General features: G+C 38.3%; 1 protein-coding gene across 1 annotated transcript in view; it reads right to left on the bottom strand.

The window, feature by feature from the left end:
• Nucleotides 1-217: 217 nt before the first annotated feature.
• Nucleotides 218-17,668, bottom strand: part of TSPAN8 (tetraspanin 8) — a 66,602-nt gene continuing 49,151 nt past the window's right edge. Inside the window, exons 5-9 of the mRNA XM_010839154.1 lie at nucleotides 14,317-14,391; nucleotides 14,110-14,217; nucleotides 7,022-7,156; nucleotides 3,620-3,703; nucleotides 218-397 (exon numbers count right to left, since the gene is read on the bottom strand). Coding sequence (XP_010837456.1) covers nucleotides 344-397; nucleotides 3,620-3,703; nucleotides 7,022-7,156; nucleotides 14,110-14,217; nucleotides 14,317-14,391 — 456 coding nt within the window. The 3' untranslated portion in view covers nucleotides 218-343. The remainder of the gene's footprint in view (nucleotides 398-3,619; nucleotides 3,704-7,021; nucleotides 7,157-14,109; nucleotides 14,218-14,316; nucleotides 14,392-17,668) is intronic.

Below are 17,668 nucleotides of genomic sequence, written 5' to 3' on the forward strand. Positions count from 1 at the left end.
TAACTATGGCCCTGTTATTCAGAGATTATTATTCCACTGGGTGGCTCCAGATGAATCCTTTAAGCTGTGTTCAGTACCACCTGAACACAATAATCAGACAGGATCGCACCAAAGAGAAGACTATTGCTTTTATTTTGGGGGAAAATGCACAGTCATATAATTTCCTTGTGTCTCTGAAACTTTAAATATGTTCAATATGACAGGAAGATCTCTGTGATCCAGCTAAATGACACATTTTAATAGGAAAGCTGCTCTTAACATGGCACTCATATATTTAAAGTAACAACTCCAAAGTAAAACTTTAAAGGGGTTTGACTGATGATGGCTTGACACATCCACAGTTTTATTTCTTCCTCATCTGGCAGTACAGGACAATTGAAAATATCAGACCAAGTACCTAGAAAATAGAATGACAGGAGGAACGTGGAATTTAAGGGATACACTAGAGATATTATAAATAAAAAGAACATTATTTATGAAAAAATTCTGGCTATTGACAATTCTAATATTATTAATCTAAGCCATCTCTCTTACTGGGAGTCTAACATTGAGAAAGCTTCTGAGTATTTTTTGTCTTCATCAGGGTTTTCAGCTGGCAGTCTGCCTCCATCTGGCCCTATTTGATCGTGCAGTAGCACTGCCTCTGGAGCAACCCAACCTTCTGAAACACACACACCCTTCTGTAGGTCATGGCCCTGAACTCCAGGGAACTCAGGCCTCCGGGACTAAAGACACCGACTGCTTCTATCATCTGGTTTAGATCATCCACGTCAAAATCGAGGAGTCTAGAATTTCTCTTGCCATATTTTTAGGCATCTCCAAGAAGAATGGGGAAAAAAAGTAACTTTTTTTCTTAAAAATCTTCTAAATCTAAAGGGAATAGCAACATCCAGGAATTTCCTTTAAAGTGAGAATGTACAGCTGAAAATCTGCGGCATAATTTCCATCTCATTAAGTGGTTCCCCCAAGAATAAGGGACCTCAAAACAGTGCCTAATTGGCTCTGAAGTTGGTGAGTGGCATGCTGTGGCTTTGCAGAAATGACAGAAAGGACCTGTGTGCACTGTTGATGGAAAGTTTTGGCTCCACCAGCCTCCTCCAAGGAGAGGCAGAGAAAGGGTGAGACACCATTTATGCTGAGTCATGTCCAGTGCTCCCCCTGTACTAAGATGTCCTGCTCACTATTCCTTTCCTGGAAATGCCCTCCAGATGAGAACTTATGCCCAATATTTTTTTCCTACCAAAATATATATATATATATATATATATATATATATATATATATCTCAACACCAATTCTCTGGAAGGATAACAACTTTCATTCAGAAAGTTCTAAAAGTCATCCTTTTAGAATGACTTGAGAAAATGTTACAATTTAGTCTTTTGCTTTGCTCCCAAGCCTTAAATCTGGGAGACCAGTACCAGGAAAGAAGAAAATGTCCAAAACATTTGGGTTTTTTCATAACATCTTGCAGATGTTACAGAAAAACTTGAATGAACATTTTTGCCAACCCATCAGTAAAAGGGCTGTGATAGTCAACAGGTGAGATGTCTCCCTGAGATACTTTTTATTTCCCAATATATAAGTGGGTTTTTGCTGTTGCAAACTTGAAATAGAAGCCCACCATGCATCAGCAAACTAGACAGTTAATATCACACTTTCCTGCATTTTACTGCCTCTGAAGAGAAAACGTGTCATTGTTCACAAAAACAGGTAATAATTAGGAGATTCATCCTACAGTAATATACACTAAGACTCAGGATAATCTTGCTAAGTAATGTGCACAAGCTCCCATATTCTGAAGCCATCTAAAAAATGTAAAATTACTTTTTGCTCTTATTTAACTGCTCCATTCCTGAAACCTTCTGTTAGTATAACTTTTAGCCTACAAGTGGTTACTATCAGTGTCAATGGATTTTTTCTTTTCTTTTTTCTTTTCTTAATTAAAGTGAAGAGAGAAAGTACTGATCTTTTTTTGTGCTTTTAAGTTGCTATAGCCAAGTAAGGAGAGATATCATAGTTTGGCTGTTTAACTTAATAATGAGAATCCCAATGTCTATAGATAAAAAATAAATCATTTTGGGACTTCCCTGGTGGTCCAGTGGCTAAGACTCGGGGCTCCCAAAGTAAGGGGCCCAGGTTCAATCCCTACTCAGGAAACTAGATCCCTCATGCAGCAACTAAGACCTGGTAAAACCAAAGAAATTAATTAAAAAAAAAAAAGAAACAAAGGAACTTTTACAATGGGCAGAATAGAGAGAAAGACTTATTGCCCAGCATCATTTGATTTTGGTCATATATTGGATGTAAAGAAAGACAGCTACATATACCAACCAAGAATGCTTCATACCTGGACCTATTCATTTGGGCTAGAAGGAAGTATGGAGGAGGGTATGGCAACCCACTCCAGTATCTTGCCTGGAGAATCCCATGGACAGAGGAGCCTGACAGGATACAGTCCATAGAGTCACAAAGAGTCTTACACAACTGAAGTGATTTAGCATGCACAAGGAGGTCAGGTTTAACAGCCCAATTTGCTAATCATAGTTTCAACCCTCTCTCTTATGCTTTGGCTGGGAAAGTCCACCAGTAACCTAAATGACAATCTAGGATACTAAATTGCTTCAATCTCTGCTAAAATTCCTCTCAGACAGTGATGTGGCACAAGAGAGGTAAAAGCTACCAGAAAACCCAAGGAGAACACTGGGCAGCATTTGTGAGAGTGAAGCAGAAGTTACTTCACTGAGCAAACCAGCCTACAGAGGTGTTAACTAGGGAGATGCCTTATACTGGTAGGATTCTTGCCAAGGCCCTGACGTGGGTTGTGAGTGAATTTGACTCACTTGATATCTAAATTAGCAAGATCCAATTATTGATTACAAAACACTTCCCTGAAAGTTTTATTTCATCTTTTTGCAAAGAATTTCAGGTCACATTTAAAAAAAAAAAAAAAACTTTCAGTTTCTGCAAAAGTCCTACCAGGAGGGCCCATCAAGATAAAAACCTATACAGAATTCTTGTTTTTCAAAGTCAATAATCAAATTGATGAGAGCAAATGCAGACATCTCAAGCAAAGCTTCCTCAAAAACTTCTCCAAGTGAGTCCATAGTTCTTACAGTGAGAAAATCAAAGTCAACTGTCTAATTTTTAGAACTTGTTAGATTTCTCTATAACAGAATAACAGGAAAATAGCTCTCCACACTTCTGAGCTCAGTTATTTTCTGTTTCAAAATCAGGAAGAGAGATAAAAAGTCATAAAGTTTGTATTTTCATTTTGTTTGGTGCTGTTTCTTCAAATGAAGAAACATTAACTCTGTGCTAGTTTTCAATGGGAAAAGAATAGCTGGGACTAAAAACTGTATGGAAACTAATTCCATTTTCTCCCCCCAGGAGAGAAATCATTCAGAAAGAATAGCTTCAGCCCTGCTGAATTCCTAAGACTATAATCCCCTCCCCAGACCCTAGGACGATAGATGCAGCTGCTGGGCCTCAGGCACTTGGTACCCAGTGCTTTTCTGGAGTACCTGGTTTGTATTTTGCTTTTCATACATTTGTTAGAAAAATTAATGAACAAACAAGGGAATAAACAAAGAATAAATAATGCAAGATAATACTGTACCTCAATAGCCGCCAGTCCAAATGCTAGTGCAATAACTATGAAAAGACGTTTTGAAAACATTTGGCTAATCGAGGCAAAGCATGACTGTTAAAAACAAAATATAAAAAATTACTTTTTGCCAAATTTTGACCTTGTTGTAATATGTACAGATTTTTATTCATTGGGTTGACTTTTTACGTGACTCAATATACTCAACAAAAAGGAATTGGATTATTCCTATTATTCCAGCTCCTACCTGGTGCCCCTAAAAGGTTGTAACTGTTGTGGTTTGTTCATACATTAGGAAGCATTTGAGGAACAAAGTTTTGCTTCAACTTCCTAATTGCTGAATCTAGGACTATTTAGCTATAAATATTCATTTTACCCTAACTTCTGATTGTTCATTTTAGAGCTATTATCACCTTGACTGTGTATCTTTTAGGTTTGTAACCTGCATCAGAGAGTTCCCTAGTTGAGGTTTCAGCTAATTATAGTATAGATTTTCATTTTTAAAACAAGTTCTTTTTCAAAAATCCCTTAATATGTCTCAGGGTTATTTTTACCTTAAAAAGGAAAAAAAAAAAAAATCATTCTATCTACTGTTACATTCTTACCTTAGACAAAAAAAGAATTTAGAAAATTGTCTCTCTGCCACATTTTTAAACATTTATTCAAAGCAGCATGAAATATTAAGCTCAAATTATTTTAGTATACTTTGAAGTCAGGTTGATTCCTTTAGCTCCACTCTTCTTTCTCAAGATTGCTTTGGCTACTCGGGGTCTTATGTATTTCCATACAAATTGTGAACTTTATGTTCTAGATTTGTGAAAAATACCATTGATAGTTTGATAGGGATTGCATTGTAAAGCAATTATCCTACAATTAAAAATAAATTCATTAAAAATATTTTAGGCTAGACCTAAAAATTTCAGCAACTGTAAATTATGTGGATATTTTTTTAAATGGAAAAAGAATATGCAATATAATAGTGGTATTGTCTGTATTGCCAGAAAATATATTATTCCTATGATAGTCTTATAAATGCAAAGGGTTAACAAAATATTGCTGTTTGTTAAATAAAATTCTCCATGTGGTTGAGTAAAACAGTTTTTTTCTCTGCATTCCTGCATGTAATAGGTTTCTCCATTCTCATCTGATTCAAAATGGTAAACTTTAGAGGGAATTATTATATCATTCAAGATAAACTATGAGATTAATGATATCTACTGAGTCACATTCATTATATTTTAGGTGTTTTCTCCCTTCTTCCCCTCTAGATAATCAGGTTATCTTGGCAAAAGGGAAGGGAAAAAATGTGAAATATGGACATTCCAGATTTCTTATTTTTCCAGACTTCTTTCAAATGACACAAGGCAGACAAAAGTACTTTGTGACTTTATGATCTTCCTTTTGGGAAACTGGTGCAACCAAAAGACTACCTTCAGCTGAATTATGTGTGAATTTGGAGGGAATATCTATTATTTTCCAGGATAATATTAGGGCTTTTCAAAATCTATTCTTAGGAAAGATATCTTTGAGTTGAATCTTTAACAAGACACAGATAGCAATTTGCAATTTAATTTACTAATTCCTTCAATAACCTAAGAGGAAACTGCATTTGTTAACATATTTATTCCCACTTTTCCTTGTGGAGATTGTGTCACTAAAATTATGTAGAGAGAAGGAGAACAGAGAGGAGTATAAAAATTAATAATGAAGTATTTTAGTCAGATCACTTTGGTAGCTCTGTAATCTGATGGATAATTTCTCCCCCAATATGTTACTTTAAATATTGGAACAGCAATTTCTCTTCAGAACAGTCTCCTTAATTTTGATAAAATTATTGGGCTGGCCAAAAAATTCATTTGGGTTTTTTCATAACATCTTGCAGATGTTACAGAAAAACTTGAATGAATATTTTTGCCAACCCATCAGTAAAAGGGCTGTGATAGTCAACAGGTGAGATGTCTCCCTGAGATACTTTTTATTTCCCAATATATAATTAACCTCAGTAGCCAGTACTCAACCCATGCTAGATTGAAAATAAATCTTTAGGTATTATAGAAATTAACCCATTGAAATATCATATCTTTCATGTATCTCTTTCCCAACTAGACTATAATCTCCTAGAGGGTCCAAAAGCATGTCTAAGTTTAGCAAAGTCTATCTGACGCATGGTGGTGGTAGTTTAGTCATTAAGTCCTGTCTGACCCTTGTGATCCCACAGACCATAACCTGCCAGGCTCCTCTGTCCATGGGATTTTCCAGGCAGGAATACTGGAGTGGGTTGTCAGTCCCTTCTCCAGGGGATCTTCCCAACCCAGGAATTGAACCTGGGTCTTCTGCACTGCAGGCAGATTCTTTACCAACTGAGCTATGAGGGAAGCCTATCTGACACATAGTAGGCACCAAAGAATAATAACAAATAAGTGAAACATTAATATCAACTGTCATTTTTGTACACATCCATCCAAAGTTTCTTCCAGGAAGAAGGAATAAATTATGTAAAACCCTACGGTAAGGGGTAGATATCATGTCCTCCAGGAAGCTGTATCTTGAACTCCAAAGACTGAGATAGATGGGGTTAGATATCTTGTGCCTGTCCCTATCCAAGAAATACCAGTAGTTCATTGAATTAAAGTTGCCTGATTATTTTTCTCTCTTCCCTAGGAGAGCATTCACTTCATGAGTGCAGACACTGCAGCATATTCAGGAATGGATACCCAGCAGCTGATAAAAGGCCAGCACATAGAAAGTGGTCAGTAAATATTTGATGAATTAAGCAATAATAAGGAATACGACATCCACGTATTAACACCTGCAAGTAACATAAATATGTCGTCTATAACACATGAAACACAAACCCAAGTTTTCAGTGACTTTAAAGGTGTGAAGCAACTTCTCAACTGAAACAATAATTAGATAAACTGGTAGGTACACTTAACATTCAAAGCTGAAATCTCTAAAGCCCAAGTTATTTTTCTACATTCAATACAATTACTTGAGAAAAGCAAACTTTGATTTGAAAAATAAAGCTTTACTTTGAAAATTAAAGTAAAAATATACATTTCTAAAGCATATGTTAAAATAGAAAAAAAAAATAGTGGAGAAAAAATGATTAAAGTCACCAAAGAGAGGACAAAATAAATTTTATCTGTTAGTTTGTACTTGCCTCCCCTTGCAGCAGAATGATTCTTTGATCTAGTAAAGTTGAGTTTAAATGATGCCAAACTCATAGAAGAAATAAAATACTTTTATTCTTTTATATCTGCTTTTATCTTTTAAAAAGGATTTATTTTTTATTTCTCAGGGAAATTCCTGGGACTTTTTTTTGTAATTGCTGAAATTTAATATTTTGTAGAGATTTTCATTGTGAATAAAATAACAGAACCACTTACTGTGCCAAATTGGATTTGTTCTCACCTGTTTGTAAATAGTTTTTCCACTATACTTTGTACAAGAAGAATCTGATTCACTTGGACATTCACATGTCCTATAATAGTGTTGAAAATTACTTCCCCAATCAGAAGCTCCATTGACCAAACCACAACATTTTAACTGTTTGATGAAAAGTAGATGTGAAAAACAGTCACTAGAGAGGATAAAAACACTGTCAATACATTGAATCACATTCTTTTGAAATCACTATAAAGATGCTTCTTAAACCAGAATATTATGTGAGTAACCTCATCTACCTCCCTGAATGTAGAAACAAGAATCAAAGAATATTCCATTTTGGACTTCATATCAATGGAGGAAAAATAAAGTTTCAGGTGCAAAAGTCTGAAGAATTTGGAAAAAATATTAAGCACTCACCTTCTATTTTTTAATGACAAAAGAGAGGCAGAATCAGATTTATGTTTCTTATATCTTAGGAAATAAGCTTCTAGAGGGCTCAAGAGAAAGTTAACATTCCTTTAAAGTACCTTTACTTAAAAAATATGAGAGGTTTATAAGGTGAACCTTATATCTCATGACCTTTGATCACTTTTGGAGGAAAGGGGGAGAAGCATCTCAAAACCCAAAGAAGATGCTCAGTTGGCCTTCCATGAGATTGGATTTTACTTAGACATCTGTAAAACAACAAAGAGGGGGAAATTAAGAATGAAATTCTTAGAATAATGTCAGGAAGGTTAAGGCTTAAAATAAACCAAACATTTGGTTGTTGTTCAGTCACTCAGTCATGTTCAACTCTTTGCAATGCCGTGGGCTACAGCGCGACAGGCTTCCCTACTCTTCACCAACTCCTGGAGCTTGCCCAAACTCATGTCCATTTAGTCAGTGATGCCATCCAACCATCTCATCCTCTGTCATCCCCTTCTCCTCCTACCTTCAAACTTTCCAAGCCTCAGGGTCTTTTCCAATGAGATAGCCACCTTCATATCAGGCTTCAGCTTTAGCATCAGTCCTTCCAGTGAATATTCAGGGTTGATTTCCTTTAGGACTGACTGGTTTGATCTCTTGTCGGAGAGTCTTCTCCAATACCACAGTTCAAAAGCATCAATTCTTCTGCGCTCAGCTTTCTTTATAGTCCAACTCTCATATCCATACATGACTACTGGAAAAACCATGGCCTTGACTAGACAGACATCTGTTGTCAAAGTAATTTCTCTGTTTTTTAATATGCTGTCTGCTTTGGTCATAACTTTCCTTCCAAGGAATAAGCATCTTTTAATTTCATGGCTGCAGTCGCTATCTGCAGTGATTTTGGAGCCCCCTCAAAATAAAGTCTCTCACTGTTTCCATTGTTTCCCCATCTATTTACCATGAAGTGATGGGACCAGAGGCCATCTTCATTTTTTGAATGTTCTGTTTTAAAAAAAACTTTTTCACTCTCCTCTTTCACTTTCATCAAGAGGCTCCTTAGTTCGTCTTCGCTTCCTGGCATAAGGGTGGTGTCATCTGCATATCTGAGGTTATTGATACTTTTTCCAGCAATCTTGATTCCAGCTTATGCTTCATGCAGCCCAGCATTTTGCATGATGTACTCTGCATGGAAGTTAAATAAGCAGGGTGGCAATATATAGCCTTGATGTACTCCTTTCCCAATTTTGAAACAGTCTGTTGTTCCATGTCCAGTTCTAACTGTTGCTTCTTGACCATACAGGTTTCTCTGGAGACAGGTAAAGGTGGTCTGGTACTCCCGACTCTTGAAGAATTTTCCACAGTTTGTTGTGATCCACACAGTCAAAGGCTTTAGCATAGTCAATGAAGCAGAATAAGATGTTTTTCTAGGATTCTCTTGCTTTTTCTATGATCCAACAGATGTTGGCAATTTGATCTCTGGTTCCTCTTCCTTTTCTAAATTCAGCTTGCACATCTGGAAGTTCTTGGTTCATGTACTGTTAAAGCCTAGCTTAAAGAATTTTGAGCATTACTTTGCTAGCATGTGAAATGAATATAATCGTATGGTAGTTTGAACATTATTTGGCACTGCCTTTCTTTGGGATTGGAATGAAAACTGACCTTTTCCAGCCCTCTGGCCACTGCTGAGTTTTCCAAATTTGTTGGCATATTGAGTGCAGCACTTTACCAGCATCATCTTTTAGGATTTGAAATATCTCAGCTGGAATTCCATCATCTCCACTAGCTTTGTTTGAAGTGTTGCTTCCTATGGCAACTAAACATGGACAAACACTAAGGGAAGTTGCTGTCATGTTTGGGAAAGGAAAACAAGAAAGCAATAAGCCCAATGACTCAGAGTAATGGGTCATAGTATTATCAGATGAAAGTGAGAGGTAATTCTCTCTCATCTTGTCATATTTGCTCTAATTAGAGACAAAACTTTTCATGCAGAAAAGAAGAAAAAATTGCTTAAGAAAATAGAACCAAGACTGCGTGGTTTTTAGGCTCAGATGCATTGCCATACAAGGATATTAAAAGGACTTTCACTTACTGAGTGACCTGTTACTCACGTTCCTTAAACCTCTCTATGCCACAATTTCTTCATCTGTAAAATACAGATAATGATAGCTTTTAATGATAGTATCATTCATTCCTTCATAGATTTGTTGCAAAGATAAAATTAGAATATCCATGTGAAGATATAAAGTGTTTAGCCCAATGCCTGGGCTAGAAAGTACTCAACATATATTGTCATCATTGTTGATTGTGTTTTGCGGTGGTGGTTGTTATTGCTTCCTTTATACTCTCACGTGAACAGGATCTGTTCAACACTGATATGAATACTTTAGATAACATTATGGAAAATACCTTTTCAACTCTATAGTTGATATAGAGATGGGAATGATGATTAATACACTTGAATACAAACTGGAGTTCCAAAGATATTTCACACAACGGCCTTCAGCAGGTCCAACTGTGGCGGATATAAAGCCTTGTGATTTGGCTCAAAGATTCACTTGCTCAAATATATGATTCATTAGATAGTCACATGACAAACAGTTGGAGACTTCGGATGGTTTCAAGGTCAATCAATATTAGAAAAGAGAATAATCTTGAAACAACTTCTTTTCTTGCTTCCACAGTAGACACAATCAATTGCTCACTCTTTCTGATTAAATAAACTTGAATGACTGATACAGACACAGCAGATCAAAAAGAATATAAATCCCACTATATACTCTCACAGATCAATCCATTTTTGGAGTACAGTATCCCTTAGGACAGCATAGAGATACACAGGAGACAGAGAAGGAGGTAGAAAGACTTAACTTGGTTTGGAAGCTAGTCACCAGATCAGGTGTGGGAGCAGCTGGGGAAGAAGTTGGCTGGGATGTATTGAAAGTGTGAGAGCATTGGATGAACTAGGCACTTCTCAGTGAATGATACAAATAATCATTTCCAAGAATCCAAGATGGGCATGTTCTAATAGTATATTAGCAGAGAATTTGTGTGGGAATTCCCTGAAAACCAAAAAGAAAGTCACTTAGTAACTACAAATTATCTCTGTATGATGGGACCCCAGGTCATCCAGCCAGAGTTTTCTTTTTCCAAAGAAGCATTACAAAAAAATAGAAAAGAACGTCCTGGTGGATATATATTATAAAACAAACAAAAACCAGAATAGACAATTCTGTAAAAAAGAACCATAGTCCTGTGAACCCAAGAAGCTTCAGGCACAGAATTCATGCACGGAAATAGGTCAGAATTGTGCCCCACACAGGGAGCTCAGCTCAGTGCTCTGTGGTGACCTAGAGGGCTGGGATGGGGGTTGTGAGGGAGGCTCAAGAGGAGAGGTATGCATACAAATAGCTGATTCACTTCATTGTACAATAGAAACTAATGCAGCCTTGTAAAGCAATTATTTGTTTTTGTTGTTGTTCAGTCATTAAGTCGTGTCCAACTCTTTGCAAGTCCATGGGCTGCAGCACCCCAGGCTTCCCTGTCCTTCACTATCTCCCAAACATGAGTTTGCATAATCTCATGTCCATTGAGTCAGTGATGCCATCCACCCATCTCATCCACTGTTGCCCCTTTCTCCTCCTGCCCCCAATCTTTCCAGGGTCAGGATCTTTTCCAATGAGTTGGCTCTTTACATCAGGTGGCTGAATTACTGAAGCTTCAGTATCAAAATATCTGACAGTGTGTATTGTCTTCAGAAGAAAAGTATAAATGTACATATATTAAAAAAAAGAATTGTGCTACAACAAACAGAACATTTAGAATCCCATGGATGACACTAAGACCTTGGATACCAGGGACAACTGTAGCAAGTGTGACTCAGCACCCCCAGAGACTCGTGGTTACCTGGAGTATATTTCGTCCTAGAGTAACAGGGAAAATCAAGGATGCTTGGCCCCTCCCAGTGGAAAAGCTGAGCTGCCTAAATTTTTCCTGCTTTTAAACCTGGATTAATCTGGACTCTAAAGTGGGAATGATCCAGGCAGAGAGAGGATCAAGGAATGCAGCTCTGGCTGAGCTAGGAGAAACACAACACAGAGGAAGTTAAACAGGGACTAGTGCATATCAGGTTTCAGCTCCTGGAAATGATGCTTTAAGCAGAATTTTTACAAGCTGGAGTCTATCCAAATAGGAACTGGGCTCTGGGGGAAATGTCATCTGATAAATAGTTCAAGTAACCAGGGATGTTAGGATGTTTTGACTTGAAAATCAAAGCTCTTAGAAGTCATACAAGAAGCCAGTTTCAAAGAAAAAGTTGCAATTGTAGAAGCAGATTTTCTCTTTCCTCTGAAACTCCGTAAGGAAGAACTAAAACTAAATTATATAAATTCTAGGGGAGAAAGATTTTGTTTCAAATTAAGAAAGGACACATTAATCATCAGACTTGGATGCAAAGGGAATGGGATGGGATGGGCAAAATGGGCAAACTGTCGGCTCTTCCATATTTAATTAGAAGGTGGATGAACATAAGCATAAAGTACTTCAGTTAATGGCGTGTGTGCTAAGTCACTTCAGTCACGTGCGACTCTTCGTGTCCCTTATGGACTGTAGCCCACCAGGCTCCTCTGTCCATGGGATTCTCCAGGCAAGAAAACTAGGGTGGGTTGCCATTCCCTTCTCCAGGGGATCTTCCCGACCCAGGGATGAAACTCACATCTCACACCTACATGCATTGACAGGCAGGTTCTTTACCACTAATACCACCTGGGAAGCCCCAGTTAATGATAAGTCAGGTTAAATGTCCTGTAAAATCCTGCTCTACTCTGAGATTCTGAGGATTTCTATGACATACATGAAATAAATGCTACATGTCTTTAATATGATGGAAATTCTGAGTAAATAATCTGTAGAGGGGAGGAGTTTCACAGAGCGATATTTCAGTCAAGTCTCAAAGTACAGGTAGTATTTGTAAAGAAAGAACAGACTTTTGGACTAAGTGGGAGAAGGAGAGGGTGGGATGACTTGAGAAAATAGCATTGAAACATACACATTAACATATGGAAAAGAGATAGCCAGTGGGAGTTTGGTGTATGACACAAGGCAGTCAAAACCAGTGCTCTGTGACAAGCTGGAGGGATAGAGGGAAGAGGGGGTTCTGAAGGGAGGGGACATATGTATGCCTATGGCCAATTCACACTGATGCATGGCAAAAACCATCACAATAATGTAATTATCTTCCAATTAAAATTTTTTTAAAAAAGAAAGCAAGTCAAAAAAAAGAAAAGTAGTAACTACATTCTAAGGATGAGGAATGATGCAAAGCCAGGAAGGCAGAATTATTTAAGACATCCTGAGTAGACATTGGTTGGACCAGAGTGCTTTATTCATGGAGTAGTCTTTAGTAAAATTAAAATATGAGGTAAGAGCCAAAGAGTGGAATACCTTCAACCTATATCCAAATCTTGACTTTACCCTGAAGACAGTGAAGTAGCCAAAGTAAATACATACATGCATACATACATACCAAGGGGGACGGGGGCTAGTCTACTGATTAAAAAGAATTAGTGAGTCAGACAGACCTGCATTCAAATTCCAACCCCATCACTTGTTAGCTGTCATGCCTCTCTAAGTTGTAATCCCCTCATCTGTCTATTAAAGATAATGCTGCTGCTGTTGCTGCTAAGTCGCTTCAGTTGTGTCCAACTCTGTGCGACCCCATAGACGGCAGCCCATCAGGCTCCCCCGTCCCCAGGATTCTCCAGGCAAGAACACTGGAGTGGGTTGCCATTTCTTTCTTCAATGCATGAAAATGAAAAATGAAAGTGAAGATGTTCAGTCGTGTCTGACTTTTAGCATCCCCATGGACTGCAGCCTACCAGGCTCCTCCGTCCATGGGATTGTCCAGGCAAGAGTACTGGAGTGGGTTGCCATTGTCTTCTCTGGATAAAGATAATGAGGGTAATGATATTATCCATCTCATAGACTTGTTGTCAGAATTAAGTGAGCTACTGAATGTAAATCTGATACATGCTAAGCAGCAATAAACAATAGCTATAATTATTTTTCAGAGAAGGCAATGGCAACCCACTCCAGTACTCTTGCCTGGACAATCCCATGGACGGAGGAGCCTGGTAGACTGCAGTCCGTGGGGACGCTAAAAGTCAGACACGACTAAACGTCTTCACTTTCATTTTTCATTTTCATGCATTGGAGAAAGAAATGGCAACCCAATCCAGTGTTCTTGCCTGGAGAATCCCGGAGACGGGGGAGCCTGATGGGCTGCCGTCAATGGGGTCGCACAGTCGGACATGACTGAAGCGACTTAGCAGCAGCAGCATAATTATTTTTGAAAGAAAAGTGGGGCATGGAGGCAGAGAAAGAGAGAAGGGAAATTCCAAGCATTCAAAACACACTATCCTTCTAAATGGTAAATATTAAAGCAATTATTGATTTGGCTCAATCAAGACTTAATCTATTGTAAACATATCCTCTTAATATCTGTCCTAAACTGCCTCAGAACTTCATAAGAAGCTGGGGGAAAAAATTAGAAATAGTCCCGGATTCTTCCTATTGCATAGTAACAGAATAATTGGTCAAAATATGCAAAAGGGAGATATTTTTCCAATTCTTAAGGAACACAGCTGTCAAAAACTAAGTAAAAGGAGAACTATGTCCAACTCTCCAGATAACCCACAAGTTCTAATTACCTCTTCTTGAAGTTCAGAAAAGGCTTTCTGGAATACTCTTTCATTTTCATCTGTTGAACTCAAAAGACGTGCATTAATCAAGAGAGTCTTATTCAGAGCTTGTTCAGTCTGAAAATTGAAAAGTGCTGTTAAATGATTCATGCCAGGAGGTAGCATGTCAATTTTTCACACTTTTCCAAAACTGTCAGGTATAATATGTGTACACACCTTAGATTTCCTAGTAGTTGCTACGATACCTGCCGCCACCTGCAGGAGTAGGATCATAAGCAGTCCTACGAAAAACTGAAAAAAAAGAAAAGGAAAATATATTCAATATTATCCCCAGTACATTCCTTAACCACCTGGGGACATTTTGGACATGGCACTTCTTTCTGCAGTAGGGATCCTAATTACAGTAGGAGTATTAACTATGCTCTTCATTTATTCCACTCTCTGCCTCAAGAATCAAAGTTGGAGCCATTACTGCTCAGAAGCATTTGCTCCAGAGACTGACTAACTGCTACTGCTGCTGCTGCTAAGTCACTTCAGTCGTGTCTGACTCTGTGTGACCCCATAGACAGCAGCCCACCAGGCTCCCCCGTCCCTGGGATTCTCCAGGCAAGAACACTGGAGTGGGTTGCCATTTCCTTCTCCAATGCATGAAAGTGAAAAGTGAAAGTGAAGTCACTCAGTCGTGTCTGACCCTCAGCAACCCCATGGACTGCAGCCTACCAGGCTCCTCTGTCCATGGGATTTTCCAGGCAGAAGTACTGGAGTGGGGTGCCACTGCCTTCTCTGAGACTAAGGAAAATGATTAAAACTAAAATTGAATCATAGGATTGTAGGCATCAGTACGATGTTGAATGGAGGGAAGTTCAAAAACTTAAATGAAATTGTTTGAATATGATTTTTTTCTTCATCAAATACAAACTCAAACTTGAAGACAAATTTCAGAACTGGCTTCAAAACAATGTCTCTACCACTATGAGAATAACCTGAAGTCTTTTACAAATGTAGTCCTGAAACCTGCCTCAGATATACTGAATTCTAATTTCAGAGGTTCCCACAAATTAGTTTTCATAAAAACAAGCTCCTCAAGTAATTAAAGTCCCCAAAGTGCAAATGAGGCCTTATTAACAAAAAACAACCACCAGGGATGATATTAGAGTTCCATTAAAGCTCTCTCATTGAAAAAGCAAGAGAGTTCCAGAAAAACATCTACTTCTGCTTTATTGACTATGCCAAAGCCTTTGACTATGTGGATCACAACAAACTGTGGAAAGTTCTTCAAGAGATGGGAATACCAGACCACCTGACCTGCCTCCCAAGAAATCTATATGCGGGTCAAGAAGCAACAGTTAGAACTGGACATGGAACTACAGACTGGTTCCAAATCGGGAAAGGAGTACATCAAGGCTGTATATTATCACCCTGCTTATTTAACTTCTATGCAGAGTACATCATGAGAAATTCCAGGCTGGATAAAGCACAGCTGGAATCAAGATTGCTAGGAGAAATATCAATAACTTTAGATATGCAGATAACACCACCCTTATGGCAGAAAGTGAAGAAGAACTAAAGAGCCTCTTGATGAAAATGAAAGAAGAGAATGGAAAAGCTGGCTTAAACCTCAACATTCAGAAACTAGATCGTGGCATCCGGTCCTATCACTTGATGGCAAACAGATGGGGAACAACGGAAACAGTGAGAGACTTTATTTTGAGGGGGTTCCAAAATCACTGCAGATAGTGACTGCAGCCATGAAATTAAGAGACACTTGCTCCTTGGAAGAAAAGCTATGACCAACTTAGAATATTAAAAAACAGAGACATTAATTTGACAACAAAGGTCCATGTAGTCAAAACTATGGTTTTTCCAGTAATCATGCATAGATGTGATAGTTGGACCATAAAGAAAGCTGATCACCAAAGAATTGATGCTTTTGAACTGTGGTGTTGGAGAAGACTCTTGAGAGTCCCTAGGACTGCAAGATCCAACCAGTCCATCCTAAAGGAAATCAGTCCTAAATGTTCATTGGAAGGACTGATGCTGAAGCTGAAACTACAATACTTTGGCCACCTGATGCAAAGAGCTGACTCATATGAAAAGACGCTGATGCTGGGAAAGATTGAGGGCAGGAGAAGGGGACGACAGAAGATGAGATGGTTGGATGGCATTACCGACTCGACGGACATGAGTTTGAGCAAGCTCCAGGAGTTGGTGACAGACAGGGAGGCCTGGCGTGCTGCAGTCCATGGGGTCACAAAGAGTCTGATATGACTGAGAGACTGAGCTGAACTGAACTGAAAGCTCTTTTACCTTGCCTCATAATAAACCATTAGTTAAAAACCATCAGGGACTGACACAATGCTTTTTTTATTAGAGAAGAAACAAGTTCAGATGAGCTCTGATAAACTCTTATGTCAGATTTCTATCTAATAAATACTTGAATTAAAAAAAATTGTTTTCTATATCCTCTTTATTATTTTCTACTATGTATGTGTTCAAAGTAAATTATCTGTTGGTTATCTCTACCCAAAGTATCCTTGAAGATTTCTAAAGGACAAATCTGATTATCTCATGTCCTTACAATTTTCTTAGCATAGACTGTGGTTTGACTCTAGTCCACACTCAGCCCCACCTTCCATCATTTACTGAAAATAGTCCTTACACACTCTAGCCATACCCAAAATTTTTCAGTCCCCAAAGATGTACTGCCAGCCTCTCTCCCTGGAAATCTCATCACACCCTTATACATACAAACACCTTATCCACTTCTGCTTCCAGCTTGAAGGTTCCTTCCTCTATCATTGCTCTTTTCTTCTTGGACCACCTTTGCTGTAGCTAATTGTTTACTTGTTAGTCTTCCTTATGGGTTCCATGACGTGATGGGAATGATTGCCACGATCTTAGTTTTCTGAATGTTAAGCTTTAAGCCAACTTTTTCACTCTCCTCTTTCACTTTCATCAAGAGGCTCTTTAGTGCTTCTTCACTTTCTGCCATAATGGTGGTGACATCTGCATATCTGAGGTTATTGAGATTTCTCCCAGCAATCTTGATTCCAGCTTCTGCTTCTTCCAGCACAGCATTTCTCATGATGTACTCTGCATATAAGTTAAATAAGCAGGGTGCCAATATACAGCCTTGACGTACTCCTTTCCCAATCTGGAACCAGTCTGTCATTCCATGTCCAGTTCTAGCTGTTGCTTCCTGACCTGCATAGAGATTTCTCAAGAGGCAGGTCAGGTGGTCTGGTTTTCCCATCTCTTTCAGAATTCTCCACAGTTTATGATCCATATAGTCAAAGGCTTTGGCATAGTCGATAAAGCAGAAGTAGATGTTTTTCTGGAACTCTCTTGCTTTTTCCATGATCCAGTGGATGTTGGCAATTTGATCTCTGGTTCCTCCACTTTTTCTAAAACCAGCTTGAACATCTGGAAGTTCACAGTTCATGTATTGCTGAAGCCTGGTTTGGAGAATTTTAAGCATTACTTTACTAGCATGTGAGATGAGTGCAATTGTGCAGTAGTTTGAGCATTCTTTGGCATTGCCTTTCTTTGGGATTGGAATGAAAACTGC

Source organism: Bison bison, unplaced genomic scaffold (genome assembly GCF_000754665.1).
Source record: "Bison bison bison isolate TAMUID 2011002044 unplaced genomic scaffold, Bison_UMD1.0 scf7180017864113, whole genome shotgun sequence".
Classification (NCBI taxonomy): domain Eukaryota; kingdom Metazoa; phylum Chordata; class Mammalia; order Artiodactyla; family Bovidae; genus Bison; species Bison bison.